This window comes from Hydractinia symbiolongicarpus, chromosome 12 (genome assembly GCF_029227915.1).
Source record: "Hydractinia symbiolongicarpus strain clone_291-10 chromosome 12, HSymV2.1, whole genome shotgun sequence".
NCBI lineage: Eukaryota > Metazoa > Cnidaria > Hydrozoa > Anthoathecata > Hydractiniidae > Hydractinia > Hydractinia symbiolongicarpus.
In genome coordinates, this window is record NC_079886.1 from 9,197,118 (window position 1) to 9,213,228 (window position 16,111).

The 16,111-nt window shown below is 33.9% G+C and overlaps 3 protein-coding genes across 3 annotated transcripts; 1 reads left to right on the forward strand and 2 right to left on the reverse strand.

Moving 5' to 3' along the window:
* Positions 1–2,328: 2,328 nt before the first annotated feature.
* On the reverse strand, positions 2,329–6,664 carry LOC130622476 (protein unc-45 homolog B-like). Its single transcript, XM_057437934.1, has 2 exons — positions 6,346–6,664; positions 2,329–5,510 (listed from the first exon to the last, which is right to left on the reverse strand). Exons 1-2 carry the CDS (start codon positions 6,597–6,599, stop codon positions 2,939–2,941), a joined length of 2,826 nt encoding a protein of 941 aa, XP_057293917.1. The 5' UTR covers positions 6,600–6,664; the 3' UTR covers positions 2,329–2,938.
* Positions 6,665–6,791: 127 nt separating this feature from the next.
* Positions 6,792–9,733, reverse strand: LOC130622478 (nucleoside diphosphate kinase B-like). The gene is made up of 2 exons (XM_057437936.1): positions 9,576–9,733; positions 6,792–7,335 (listed from the first exon to the last, which is right to left on the reverse strand). Exon 2 carries the CDS (start codon positions 7,308–7,310, stop codon positions 6,855–6,857), a length of 456 nt encoding a protein of 151 aa, XP_057293919.1. The 5' UTR covers positions 7,311–7,335; positions 9,576–9,733; the 3' UTR covers positions 6,792–6,854.
* A 2,484-nt stretch (positions 9,734–12,217) lies between these two features.
* On the forward strand, positions 12,218–15,561 carry LOC130622477 (uncharacterized). The gene is made up of 8 exons (XM_057437935.1): positions 12,218–12,358; positions 12,525–12,862; positions 13,071–13,273; positions 13,357–13,723; positions 13,916–14,028; positions 14,110–14,299; positions 14,409–14,552; positions 14,675–15,561. Exons 2-8 carry the CDS (start codon positions 12,763–12,765, stop codon positions 14,845–14,847), a joined length of 1,290 nt encoding a protein of 429 aa, XP_057293918.1. The 5' UTR covers positions 12,218–12,358; positions 12,525–12,762; the 3' UTR covers positions 14,848–15,561.
* The last annotated feature ends 550 nt before the right edge of the window (positions 15,562–16,111 follow it).

Here is a 16,111-nt window from a genome sequence, read left to right on the forward strand (position 1 = left end):
TCATCTAAAAATATTTACAAATGTCTATAAGATCAGTCGTTAATATTTTTACATTTTTCTTGAAAATATTGAGAGTTGAGTTTGTTTTAATATCATCAGATAAAAATTTATTCCATAGGTATGTTCCCCTATGTCTAATTGAAAACGTGCAAGATTTTAATAAAATCTTTGGCACTTGATAATTATTTTTTGAAAATCTAGTATGATATTTATGTTGTATTAAATTAAATTGGTTAGTAAACAATTTTGGTGTTATGTTTTGTTTCATCTTGTACATGAAAAGTAAAACTTGATGCATATTTAATTGATAAATGTTCAAAGCCCCAATTTGAAGAAATAAGTGTTGTGTTGGTGCATATCTGTCTAAACCAAAAATTATGCGACAAGCAAGTTTTTGTTTATTATACAACTTTTTTAATTTATTTACATTGTTACTTGCCCAGGATATATTACAATACGTTAATAGCTGTGTAAAATATAGGTTCTTTAAGCAATGGAAAGTTAAGTATCGTTTGGCCTTATATAATATCCCTAAGTTTTTAGAGAATTTATTTTTAAGGGTTTGTATATGTTTATTCCATGTTATTGATTCGTCTAAAAGTACCAAATAACAAATACGTTGTTACACGCTGGAATCAATATTTTAAATACACATGTCCAAGCATTAAATGGGTTACTCAAGGAACATTTGAATGCGGTTGCACGGATGAGCAAGAAGGAATACAGTTTTAGCCCATGGTGTTGTATCCTGATGTCTTTAGCTATCTTATGTTTTATCCATCAGAACTAGGTAGTTTGGATTTAAATGACTAGAAAAACTCAAAGACATATAGCTATTAGAAATCTGGATGGCTTCAACCTCTCGCCTATCATGATTTAACGGGCAGTAATTTTTGTAGGCGGTGAAGAAATGGTGTAAAAGTGGTCTGGTATTGTCGGTGAAAAACATCCTTATGCATCAGAAATATATTGGGCTTTATTGTTGGGAACATCTTCCAAAACAAGGGATGACTTTTCCAGAGAATTACGAAATACTTCTCTCCTAGGTTTTTTAGTACCTTAAGGATAAAGTGTATCCAAAAATTTTGCGGGAATTTAATTTCGCGGATCCAAATTTCGTAAAATTTTAAAAGTAAGAAATACAAATTTTATTAACTCTTAATATATTTTTTCCTTAACTATCCGCCATATCATCCTCTAAAATGGAAAATATATTTCCAACGTCATCCTCATAATTAGAATCACTATCCAGATTGTTTTCATGTATGTACATGTCTCTTTCAAGACTATAAAAGAAAACACAAATCAAGGAAAAACCAGCTCCACGATGTAAAGATATTAGAACCCTTTTTAATAGAAGCAATGTACGAAATGAAAATGAAGAAACCACCATTGTTATTAATTACACATTGTTAAACTAAAAGTAGTGTTTTCATTGTATCAACCTTACAAATTTTAGTCTCAAATCACAAATTTTAGTCTCAAAACACAAATTTTATACTTTAACATATATACCGTAAAGTTCCGAGTGTATTTCCAGTTCAAAATTCACATGGAATCACAAACATAGTTCATAATTGCGGGGTAGGTTTATTTACTGAATTTTACGGTATCTAAAATTAAAAAAAATAAAAATTAAAGAAAAAAAGGGAATTAATTTCGCGGATGAACGTCTCTGTTCGTTATTTCTAAAGACGCTTGGAAAGCAATACAAACTAAACGGTCGTTGACATGAACATTCTTCATGGTTTAAGAAGAACACAAGGAAGATTTTATCTGGCACCCCTTCTTAGAACCCAGTTTCCTTCCCTAGCGCGGAATAATAATGGCACGCGTAATGTTAAATAGGTGTATAGTACGTTCATTATTATGACGACAGGGTGAGGAGTCATGTAATACAAAATGAAGAATGGAACGAGGCGTGATAGAATTGTGCACGTTGGTTTTCTAAAAAATATTTCTTCTGTTCTTTTTTGTCTGTTTTTAATTAATTATTTACCACGAGACCATATCGGGTAATTTTGACAAGCAGTTGATTATGATCGCTAGATTAATAACCACCTTTGTCCACAGGGATTTTTGCTTCTTTGATACGAGCTTATATCAAAAAGGCAAAAAACCCTAGGGATGAGGGTGCGATAATAACAACCAGGTCAACGCAAATAGGTGCTAAAATAGCGTCAGTGTTTTGTTATGACTGAGAGAAAAGGAGCAAGGTCAAGTCTCAAGTATGCACAAATAAACAAGCGTGATCGGTTATGAAAGAAGCGATCTTTAACAAGCAAGGAGGAGACAAGGGTCAAGAATGATGAGAAAAGTGAGAAAATGTCTAGATATAATATTTATATATAAAATTGTTTTATACAAAGAGTGAAAAATGCAATAAATAAAGTTCAATCATAAAAAAGATATATTACAGTTAATTTTATACAGAAAAAAACACACAGAAAAACAACCCAGAAATATCATTGTCATGCTACAATTATTGAGACTATTTGCTGCTGAATTTTATTTGGTATTCAAGGTTGAAACTGAACTTCGAAAATTTAATCGCGCTAACTTTAGCGAGAACAATTTCACGAAAATTAGTACTAGTAATTTGTTGCTTATTTAATTTCTTTAACAGGTGCCAAATATATCCAATCTAGAACTATCTCACAGTTGGACCGCCACGTTAGAAAAAAGATGAATTGAGCTACCCAACGGTGCCAAACACGAACCAATCTTGGTCTTATTCTGAGCCATAAAGCAAACTATTTTCTGGCTAAAAAGTAGTCTATAAAAACGTAAGGGTTAATCAACAGAAGCCTTTTACGGTTTTACTTTCAGCTGAGGAGTATCAAAATGTGTTGAATTTACCCATGGAAACACAAGTCTTAAAAAATAATTTAAAATTTTTTAACTACAAAAAACAGCATATCGTAACAAAATGCAAAATTTATTGACCAGGATTCTCTTGAATTATTTTCCATTTCTCCGCAGCATTAAAACATCTGTTTAACTCATTGCTTAAGTTTTCTTGGGTTACTGTCGCTTTCAGCGCTAATAATACTTCAAAGAGTTCATCTTCAATCAACTTCGCAGCGATTTCTTTTTCACTCTCAAGCAGGTTTGCAACGATGAAAAGTCCTCGATGTCGAAGTTCCAGATTTTGTGATGTCAATAAAAATTTCAAAATTTCTAAATGCGATTTTATCTCGACTACCATTTTGCAAATTTCGGCATCAGAAGTTAAAATTGCAAGCGTACCTGCGGCGGCACGTGCTAATTCCGGCGGATCTTCCCCACAGTATAAAGTTATTAGCTTGACACGCTCCGTCGGGGATGTTTTGTCTTTGAAACGATTAAACGCTTGCTCGTTTAAAACCAAATTGCACATGCATTCAGTTGCTGCTCTCCGTAAATCGTCATCTTCTTCAAACATCAACGCTTCGATCTCTTCAAAACCCTTCTCCTTCATAATTCTTCTGCGAACATCGTCATTCATCGAAGCTAGGTTAGTCAAAGCCATTAAACCTTCAAAGCGTAACAATGGGTCTCGTCTGAAATGAAGCATTTTAACGAAGGGTCGCACAACTTCCATGCAACGTTGACCAGTAAAAGCCAACCTAGGGTCATTTGTGATTGCAATTCTGGCTAAAGCTTGCGAAGCCAAGTCCTCTCCCTTTTCCGTACCGGACAGAGCAAAGGGAAGAAGAGTTTTCACACCACCTTGGGCGATTATTTTCCCACGCAGACTCACGTCAGTCGCAACGGCGGAGAATATCCGTGCTATCATTTCCTTGGTGTTATCACTTCGAACATTCTTGAAATTTACGAGGGCCGTTACGAGGCCATGCTCGATAAGTTTTGTGACACGTTTAGTAACAAAATCTTCAGCATCTTTCTCGTGAGCCTGGGGCAGAGGTTGTTTAGCAAATTTTGCAATTTCTTCGAGCTCTGGGTTCCTATCGGGTTTATCATAACTGTTCGTCAAATTAACAAGCGTATTACAGATGCCGTACATCACAGTCGTATCGTCGGATTTAGCAAGATCAAGTAATGTGTTCAGCGCGGCAGTGTCGTCGACTAAGAGTTCTTTGACATCGGCGTCTAAGGTGAGATATGCTAGTCCCTCACACGCCCATTTTTTCAGCTCAAACTCTTTACTCGTGCTCATCAAAAACTTTCGACACGCTTGATACAATTTTTCGGCTCCATCATCTACTAATATCTGATCGCGGACGCTACCAGAACCTTTCATGCACACCTTACACAGCGCCACCAAACCTCGCACACGTATGCTATGATCACTAGACTGGTATAACTTCTTTAAAATTTCCAAACCTAGTTCTGCGATGGAGTTGCATACTGTTTTGTCTGTGGCAGCAAGAGCCAATACTTCTCCAGCTAATCGCTTAGCTACGCTCTCCTCCCTGCAGGCCAACACCATGACCTTACTAATGTTATCATTCTTTGTAGCCAATGTTTGACCAGTTTCTCTCGATGAAAGAATTACTGTTGACAAAGCCACTAGGGCTTGAAGATTCACAGTAAAATTCTTAGAATCGATCAATGAGTTCACAACAGATTCAACCTGCTCCACATATTTAACCTTCTCTTTCTCATGATACTGTATGTATTCGAAAATTAAAGATAACGCCACAGACACGTGAATGTAGGTTTTTTCGGTTACCGGCAGAGGAGCTGCTTCATTTATCATAGGAAAACAACTTAACGCTGCTAACTCCAACAGTTTCCGCACTCCTTTATTGACGATGATGAAATCTCCCACGCATTTATGATAACCAATCGCTTTTATAAAAGCATCTACCACAGCATCTCTTCCTTCTGCGGGCAGTGCTTTATCGCTAAGCAAACTAACAAGAAGTTGCAGTAATGTCAAATACGAAGGAATCTTTTCCACGTCTGCCTTTACTTTATCCTGACTCTCCTTCACAAATACATACTTTCCTTCTTGCTCTGGTTTTAATTTATGCAGTTCCTTGAAGTGCTCAATCATTGCTTTTAAAATCACCGCCACAACGGAGAGTGTGTTTGTGGTGTGGTCAATGTTGCTTGGATACTCCAAGACAGCATGTTGAAGCTTACTGACTGGAAATATTTTCAACACGGCTAGTGACTGTTGCAAATTGTTCTCGCAAAACCCATGCAGAATTTTCATCAGACTAATTGAATTTTCAACATCCCCACTGAGGAGAACAATTAGTTTCTCTAAGTAGCCCTCCTTAAATAACACGTGACGACCGCCGGATTGGTGAGAATAGATTACAAGATTTGACAGCGCCTGCCTTTTCCGTTCCGGGGTCTCTGTTTTGCTAGCCAGGGCTTCCATCATGTCGTTTATCATACCGCTGGTTGATTGTGTTTTCGATAGTTTTTCTTGTGCATTCAATCTGATTCGGCGAAAGGCTTCCTGAATAGCAGTGTTCTTTGGTTCCAACTGGATAAGTCTTTTGATGTCAATAAATGCTGGTTCCAGTTTTCCCAGGGCTTCGTTTGCCTGACATCTACATAAAAAACATTATAGGTATCAACTTTAACTAATCTACTGACTGGAAAAAATTGAATGGTTTTTACTAGCGTAAACAAAAATGTTTGACAAAGTTTGTTGATTCTTCAACCTGTTGGTGAAGAAGGACGATTTGTTTTTGAGATTAACAAATAAAGTCTCTCTAATGCCTGTGTCTAATTTAATCACCTATAACAATTCAAGAAAAGTTTCCCAATGTTAAACATATGCTTAAAAAACATTCCACGACCTGAGCGTAAATATGCTTATAAACGTCGCGCTTATTAAAGAAAAACTGAAAACATGCAGAGAATATTTTATTAATTGTTGCAATGTACTTTCCACGGACGCCGTATAGAAAAAATGTGTCAAATTACTTCTACAGACAATCATTAATCAGATTTTAAGACTATTATTGTTGTCAAGCTTTTTTCAGGGATGCCAAAATGAACATGCTTAAAAAATATTTATGCCCCTACACATCCTCAAGCATAACACAACGAAGAGCTGTTAAACTATTGCAAAACAGACAGAATTTTACTTATTAAAACATTACATGTAAGTACAAGGGCACTGAGAGAACTGTAAAAAATTATAAAATTTCTTAATTATGAAGAGTCTGACTGACCATGTTTAAAAACCTAAAAAAATTCTGGAAATTTTAAAGGAATTCCTGACAATTTCTGACAGAATGGACATCCTGTTTTAACTTTTGCTGCCAAAGCTTTATTTTTTGTCCTTGTTTACTCAATACGATCTTGCTTAAAATTCATTTACTGCAAGTTTTAAGTGAGTCCTGTGAGGGAACCAGAAATTAAATTAAAAAACATTACCTTCTAAAAAGAGCTTTTACATCACTTCCATTCTGTTTCAATACTTTATCCACATCGTTGATAGCTTCATCATATTTCTTTAATTTCAAATAACATGCAGACCTGTTTTTATACAACGTGCTGATGTCATCTTTTTGTTTGCATGTTTCAAGAGCTGTAGAATAATTTCTAATCGCCTCTTCATACTTAGATAACTTAAATGCTTTGTTTCCTTCTTCTTTGTATTTCAGCCACTCATTTTCATTATTTCCCATTTTAATTTATTTTTTCCTAAAATAAGCCAGTTTTACCATAAAAAATCAAAGGTACAATGGAAAATCAAGAATACTAGAAGTGTAGTAGACAGACAGAAGCTGCAACGGCAGACATGAGTTGTTTCATTACTTAACTTACTCTTTTGTGGATTTTTAAAGATAAATAAATCAGAAGTTAAATATAAACAAAACTATTAGACAAACGTCATTTATATATTTCGAATTGCAGTTATTTGTATTTACAAATAAATTTTATTATTCATATGTTGCATTCTGAAGTGGATGTGTCCAGTCAACCAATTCTTCCTTCTTAAACCAAAGATCGATCTCTTTTTGTGCAGATTCGACTGAGTCACTTCCATGTACAATATTTCGCCCCAAATCGATAGAATAATCTCCTCGGATTGAGCCAGGCTTCGATTTCAATGGGTCAGTTTCACCCATCATAGCTCGACCTTGCTTCACAACATCTTTACCTTCCCAGACCATAGGGACAACAGGTCCGGAACCAATGTGTTTGATTAAAGAAGGAAAGAATTTTTTCTCGCTTAAGTCAGCATAGTGCTTCTTCAAGTGATCTTCGTCAGCTTTCATGAACTTCATGGCAACAAGCTTGTATCCTCTTTGTTCAAATCGCTTAGTTATCTTGGATACCAATCCCCTGGCAACGCCATCAGGTTTAACCATAATGAAAGTACGTTCAGATGCCATTATGATATTGTAAAGCACAGAGTATCTAAGAAAATAAGACAATATCTTTAGTTTGGTATATCTCAATATGTAACAAAATTTGTGCCACAAAACAAAAACAGGAAAGTGAAGCAGCCTTTTGAAGTTTGTTTACCTGCAATAATAAAAAGATTAGTTTTTGAAAACTACAATATTTTATTGTTGCAGCTAATTTTACGCACTAAGAAAAGAAAAAAAAGTGATTTGACTTTTTTTAATGTCTTTGTTGACAGAGATTTTTCAGTATAAAAACCGTAACTTTTAAATGTTTACTGTTTACAGTAAGAGGAAATTCCATAATAAACTTCACCATGCTGTCAATCACACCCAATCAAATTTTTAAAAACTGTCCTACATGCAACTTTGTTTTAAAAGCTGCCACAAATTTTTATGATTTCATGTAAGAAATTTATTACCAAACCTTGTAAAAAATTTTTAAATCGTCTACAACCATGCAAGTTTATGTTTTAGCCCTTGTTTAACAAAAAACAGGAAAACGAAGTAGCCTTTTTCCAGTTTGTTTATCTTTAGTGATAAAAGGATTATATAGTTTTTAAAAACTATTTTATTATTATTATTCTGAATATTTATACAGGATATAGCCACTTCAATGTTGTGTCCTGTATGTTAAATATATGTACACATTAGGTATACACCCGCATTGCCTACCAAACCCCCTCACATGGCATGCGTTGACCCGTAGCTGTGGTAAAGACACTTGTTTAATACGCCTGCGCTGCTGTGAACCGAACCACGGACTTTGTGATTTCGAAGCAAACTCCATAACAACAAGGCCATACGTCATTAGATCTATATTATATTAAACGTGTATCAAGTATCAACTTAAATGTGTATCAATAAATATCAACTTCACAGACTATACACTGCCACAGACAGAAAGAAATTTAATTATTTTACATTTTTTGACATAACTTACTGTAACCACATTTGATTATAGCTAAACTGATTATAAGCAATGACTCAAGCTGAAAATATGTAGATTGATTTATCTTAGGGGGCAAGTATATAACTATAAACTACATACAAATTCTCATTTTTTTCATAATATTTAAGGCATTCGCACAAGCAAAAAACGTGTTTAGGCTGAGCAATTAACAACATGCCTAAATAGTTATTGTATGTGTAGGCTATTCTCTTGTGGCAAAATGAGAAGTAACGAAAATACCTACATATTTGTTTTTTATAATTAAAACATTTATACATGGCACGAAAAGAACATGGCATAAACAAATTTTGTCCCCAGAATCAATAATTACATTAACGGTTGACACCGTTATCAAACAAAAGTCAACTTGGTTTGTACATGTTATTAATTTGTGACGTATACAGCGTATTCATCTTCTCAGAGTGATTTAAATTTATTGAGATTCGAGTTAAATTTGACATGCGAAAACAGGTAAAGAATAAATAAAGAATTTGAGACTGTTTTTGTTTTGCTTTGCTTTTACAAAATAATTTCCAGTACACTTCATTGTGCATAATCTTCTGAACTGAAAAGGCTTCATCAACACTGTCATGGGGGCAACTGTAATACTACTTTGACCTTAAATACCTTGAGAAGTTCACAACTTGTTATCAATCATTAGATCTCCTTTAATAAACAAATTAATGCAAAAATACTATATATATATATAAAATACATATAGACTTTCTGATGACAGGTTTCCATGTTAGTGGTTCTTACTGCCTGCCTGTTATAACCTTATGTTAAAATTTGTCTTTGTCAATGTTAGATTTGTCTGATAAAATAAATTTTTGTTTCAGAGAAAAATTTTCATCATATAAAATTTTCTGAAATACTTTCACTTTTGTTTTAAAATAAATTTCTTGGCAAGGGAAGTGGTAAGGCAAATGTCCACAAGGGATTATATGGAACCAAATCAAACATAAAATACTGACTGAAAACCCTGTTTCAGATCAATCACGGTATCCTGCACATATTTCCCACCAAATTTTACCCTTACAATATAGCCAAAATAATAGCTGATTGCCTATTTGCCTCCAGTATCCAAATATCGCTGTAGAAAATAAAATACATTTTAAGCCAGCAAAATCATTGGCAAAAATATGTTCTGTATTACTTTTGTTACCACTGAGCTAAAACAGGAAAATTTGCATGTCCTGATTTGTTTGCCACGCAAAGAAATAACAAAAATATTGGGTAAACACAACAAGGTTAAATATCTGCTTAAAAGCATAGTAAAATATTAACTTTATTTGGCTTACCTAACGAAATGCGGCAGTGGAAAGAGAACGTGTGAATGCGCCCTGATGAATTTACGTCCTAACACCCTCCATCGTAGATATTTAAGGGCATACGAAACGGCTGCTGGTTTTCGATTTCAGTGACTTACACGAAAGTCGAGCTAGGGGCGGTGTGGAAAGCACGGCTGTTTCAGCTAGCGAGATTTCGGAAACTCAGACTGCGCATGTCAAAAAAAAATTTAAAATAAGGACTGGGGCGAGTTGCGCTTAAAAGTAAACAAATTTTAGGGTAGCTAGCACCAGGTTTAATAGGCATTTTAATCACATAAACCAACTTAAGGACTGGAAACTAAGTGGTTTAAATAAAATATAGTCCTATACCAATAAGATTAATTCAAATACAAAGCTATTCGCTTGTTGCCTAGCTAAAACAAAACAAAAACTTTCAACCTCCATTTTGAAGACTGTGGACACCATGCCAACTTAAAGCAAAATATTTTCAGATACGAAGTTATCCCACAGATAATTTTTATAAAAATCATTCCAAGATAGTTACGAGATACGAATAAAAAAAGAACTGTAGGTGTATCAGTACATTACGAATTGATATTGTATCAAACATTAGGTACTTTTTTTTCAAAATTTTTGTTAAAGTTCAAGATGGCTACTGGGGATTTACACCTAGCTCGGTTGAACAAGCTGTGTCGAATATGTGGAAACACTCTGCCTGGACGATCACATATTGTCCAAGAGCACATAAAGAACTTGGACAGTATTTTCAGAGCTGATTTTTATTCTGATCGGGCAGGCATTCACCCAAAAAAATTCTGTCACTCGTGCTTTGCTACAATAAGTAATGTCCTAAAACGTGACTCAGCTACCGCTATTGTGCCTGTTAAATGGTATACACATAAAGACACCGAGTGCAAAACATGCATATTAAGTGCACAAAAAAAGAGAGGTGGCAAACCTATGAAAAGAAGGGGCGGTGGTAACCCAACACACAAAGCTGTGGATTCCGCAGAAAAAACTTGGACACCCCTAGAACTTAATAAAATTTACAGAAAAACCTCTGAACTTTTTGACTATAGTGGAAACGTTCTCTCAGACATAAATATCAGTGAAGGCAACTGGGAACATCTGATTTGTGCTTTGTGTAGCAATATTTTAAAAAGGCCATTAATGATAAACCAATGTAACCACGTGTTTTGTGCCTTGTGTTTAACAAATTGGTTGGAAAATTCAAATAGATGTCCCACCTGCAGCATCCCAACAACACCCGGGGATGTCTCGCCTGGTTTGTGCATTTCCAGGATTTTAAACACACGAGTTGTCAAGGGAACATTTAAACTGCTGTCTGCACAATCGCACACATGCTCTCCAGCATTGTCATTTACAACACTAGAGATGATGCAGTTGAGCCCTTCCAAGCCTGTACCGAAAAAGGTAGAAGAATGCATTGCTCATGTGGTTGGAATAAAAATGCAGCAGTCAAACTTGCCGAATAAAACTGTCCAATTGCCCAGTGGAAGTTCACAAGTAAGATTACTTATGTATGGAGTGGACTCAGTAAAAGTGATTTGACATTGACTTTTTTTAACAAGCAACTGATTTTCAAACGGCTGATAAAGCAAAAAATTTTGATCTTAGCAATTTTAAGGCTGAAATCAAAACTGAAAATAAGTTGCTTTTGTATATGTCTATATATGTGCATACCTAGGTTATCATTTTTTTACAATTCCAGTGAAATGTTTCTTATACACATTTTTTATACAAAAAACAAGCCATAATAAGAACAAGACAAATTTTAAAATGTTCAGAGTAAATAATTAAAAATAATAATAAATATAAGTAAGTGGCTAGAGGGGTCACAGAATATAGGAAGTTTTGGGGGTCAATAAAAACCATTCTATATATTAGGAGATTTACTAAAATTTTGATGTGCCCACCCTAAATGCTAAGGCGTCTACATCGTTAAGTGATCTTATATAAAAAATGTGTATAACTACTTTATACAAAAATACAAAACTATGCTATGTTATATTAAAAATAATGTACACATAATTGTCTGTAACAATATGATAATTTTAATAGTAATATTACATTTTACATAAAACAAATTAATAACATATGTTCCATATTTTAGCCATTGACAATAACACCCATTAGAATTCCTCGCAAGTCTTCTGATGAAACATGTGAAAGGAATGTGCGGAAAAGAGCAAATACAGCCAAGGAGTTAATCCATCTGATGTCTGGTGAAGAAACCCAATCTGTCACAAAACAGACCACAGCACTGCTAAAGTCTATGGAAGAAAGTGACAGAAATACTATCATTAAAAATTTGGGTACAGAAGTCATTATTCCAGCCAATCACATCACAGCAATGAAATCAAATTTAAACATGCCATGGAATCAACTACGTGAAATATCACGTTGGTTGAAAACATTCAACATAAAAATTGAATCAGAAAAAAAAGCAAGAAGTGTCGCTGCTGAATGGGTAGGCCAAGGACTGAGAGTTGAGCTGGCTCCTCTCACCAAATTATCAGTTGGAAACAGGGTATCCGTTATACCTAGGCCCTGGGGGTATCTGTATAATGTAGTTGGCCACATTCTGTATCAACTCAAAAAGCTAGAATGTCACAATTTACTTGTAAAACATAGTTTCATTCCTGACAATGAGATCCATGTTAAAATTGGTGGAGACCATGGAGGAAATAGTTTTAAAATGGCATATCAAATAGGCAATGTTCTAAACCCAAACAAGAAGGAAAACACAATAATGTTTAGCATTTTTGAAGGTAACAAACATTAATGCAATATATTACAAATATGAAAAAAAAAAAATTAAAACTGGAATTTCCAAAATTCTATGCATGTGATGTCTAATTGTGATCTAAAGTAGAAATGATCTAAGTGATCTAAAGTAGAAATCAAAACATTTTTTATATATTTTTTTTAAATTAGGGAAAGACACAAGAACAAACTTAAGAGTCTGCCTTGAACGGTTTCGACCACAAATAAAAATGCTGCAACAAGTCAAATATAAAGAGTCGATATTCCGTGTATTTATGTATGGCGACTACGAATTTCTGTGTGCAATGTATGGTATAACTGGTGCAAATGGTAAATATTAATTACTTAAGATCTGGGGCAAGTTGCTAGTTGATAATCAAAATTAATTAATTTTTGACCACAAATAAAAATGCTGCAACAAGTCAAATATAAAGAGTCGATATTCCGTGTATTTATGTATGGCGACTACGAATTTCTGTGTGCAATGTATGGTATAACTGGTGCAAATGGTAAATATTAATTACTTAAGATCTGGGGCAAGTTGCTAGTTGATAATCAAAATTAATTAATTTTTACAGAACTTTTTTTGCAACTTCATAAAGTTCCTGTAGTTTAACAATGGGTTTTTACTACGCAGATATGGGAAATGCATAGTTAAAAATGGTTTATTTTTAAAAGTTTCTAATAAAATATGTATACTTTAACATTTGTGTTTAGGGCGTCACAGCTGTTTGTTTTGCAACATTACCTCAAAACTAATGAACATCCCAGTGTTTACTCGCAAGAAATTTAAGAAAAGGTCACTGGCGACACTTGAAGAAAATTTAGCAGATTTCCGTGAAAGTGGTGGGAGCCCTAAAAATGCGAAAGAATTTTATAATGTCATTGACAACATATTTTTTGACATACCTATTGATCAAGTATACATCATATTTTTATGCTTTTCCACTGCAAGTTGATTTAATAATCCCAAAATAAAATCTATATAAACACCTAATTTTAGGTCTGTATTCCTGGTCTTCATATTTCCTTGGGTGTATATCAAAAGATGTTTAAAATGTTTGAGTCTTCTTGCCAAGACTATGATGTAAAAATAGCTCTGCTGTTGGCAACAGAAGACAATGAACTGGATTCAGATTATGGTGACTACATCGAAGTCCTTAAAGAAACAAATGACTTGCAGCAAAAGCTGGAAGATGAAAAAGCCAAATTAGCAAACCAGCAAGATCAGTTAAACTGGCTTGTAATATCTGGTGGCTTACAACGAAATATACTGACATACGAGAAAAGTATAATAAAAACTGAGAAGAAAATCACAGAATTAGAATTAGAAATCTCAACCTTGGGAAACAACAAAAGAATTTTAGTGGGTATGATCATTTTTATTACCTAAGTAATTTTTTGTGATATTCGCAAATGTTTTTTTGTCTGGAAATTCCAAGAAATTTAATTCCCGAAAAAAAACTTTCCAAAATTATAATTTTCATTCTGATCTTATGATGCAAGCCTTATATTCTCTCCAATCTAAAGCTATGTTTAATAGTTTGTTCATCTTATTTTAGGTGTTGGTCCTTGTGCTTCTTCAATAGATAAAACGCTGCAAAAAATGGGTGTTGAACGTCAGGCCTACCATGGCCAAAGTTTTATCGGCAACCATGTACATAAATTGCTAAAGGTTTGTTAATACTAACAATAATGTAGCAATTTAAAAATAACATATTTAAAGAAAATTAAAAAAACAATCTTGCTCTTATAGAAAGAAAACATCCAAAATTTAACATCCAGCATTAAAGAGATTGTTGCAGCACAAAAGCATGATGACCAGCTTATTCACAGTGTGAATTTAGAAATGGATAAGTACGACATGTTATTTACTTACTTTGCAGAAGTTCATAACATTTACAATTCGGCAAAATATCTGTCATGTGAGGAAATACTGGCTTTAGGTGAGAAACTTGTTCCTTTTTTTAATAATAAATAAGTTTTTTTTAAAATTTCATGTGCCAAAAACAAAACAAAAAGAAAGAATAATATACATATAGTACATAATTCTAGAAATTTCAATTAATAAATTCATGATGCATCTGCGAACTAACTGGCCAAAAGTTAATATTTCACCAAAACTGCATATGCTTGAAGATCATGTCACTGAGTTCATAGCAAAATGGAATGTTGGATTTGGGTTTTATGGCGAACAAGGTAAACAGCCACTTAAATTTGTAACCTGGTAACACCAAAATTTGTGTTTTTTACCAAAATGTGTTATTTTTCAGAAAATGTGTAGCTAGCTAGCTTAAATGTCAAATTATAACATTTTTAAGGTGGAGAAAGCTTGCATCATGAAATCAACAGGATGTCGAGCAGGTACAGCTGCATCAAAAACCCAGTCGAGCGGTTACGAAATACATTAAAGCAACATTTTGTTAATGTAAATCCTGAATCGAGCCAATTAAAACCAAAAATTAAAAAAAGAAAAATTGCACGTGAAGAATAACTTTTAGACTTACAGCTTAGATAGCTAGTTATATCTTTAACTGCATATTAGCATTACTTTGCAAGCTCCTTTAGTCTTTGCATTATTTCAAAGGTGGATCAGCTGGTCTAGAAAGAAAAAGAATTGAACAGTTAATTAGCTTACTACATGCATAGTTCATTTTTATTTGACTTTTTGTCGAGCTTACGTTAGTAGTGTATGAGACGCAGAAACCTTATTTAGAGTTACAGAATTGTTTATATAGAATGTTGTTTAGTGTTGTTATTCTGTGAAATATTAGCTTAGTAAACTACAACAGTTTTAATGCCTACAATAAATCATACAGTAGATTATGTCAAAGAGGGAGTTAAAATTTTCAGGTTTTACACTAACTTTTATTGCCAGAATTCAGCGCTCTAGCATTCTTTCAGAAGTACTGATACAGTTTTTTCGTTTTTCTTACCTTGTAGATGAGCCTTTCAGCTTTCCAAAAATATATAATACACCAGCCACATAACTTCGCAACGTCCACAAAACCAAAAATTAGTTGGAACAAGTTGCCATGTTAATTTTAACAAAAAAAAGTATGCCTTCAAAACTGCCACAGTATTACTCCAACAGCATGCTTGTCGCAAAGGTAAAAGAAAGATTTAGCTTCCAGCGTGTTGAAATGCTTTAAAAAACTAAATTAAATCCACTGAAATAGATTCTATCATGCAAAAGCGATTTCAAAAAGTTAGTTACTTATTTATCATGATTGTTTTTATTTGCGCCCGCCATCTTGCGCCTCAACGTGGCCGTAATTATTGACGCATGCGCAGTCTTAGTTTCCGCTCTGAAACAGCCGTGAAAGCTTAAAGATGAGGACAAAAACAACAACTTAAATCATCTTAAATATTATATTATGCATCCAAATATAACTGAAAATGACAGAAAAGTTGCCTACATATTTAGACATTCATTATTTATTCGATATAGAAGGATACCGCTTTTAACTCAAACTTTCTAATAATAAAATGACCTTTAAAAACCTTGGAACTATCTAGTCTGGCTAGCTCTATCCTTCGAAATTTTACTCAGAAACATATAAGTTTATTGTACATTAAGACAGTCTAAGCAGCAACATAGTAACATAACATTTCCTAACAAATACAGCTCCTAGTGTTGTCTCTGTGTTTCCTTGTCAAAACAAACTTAATATTTTTACAGACCGTAACTTATTTTACCGCCAAAAAAAATACTGAATTTTTCTTTCTTCAGAAAATAAAAAGCAAATTCATCATAA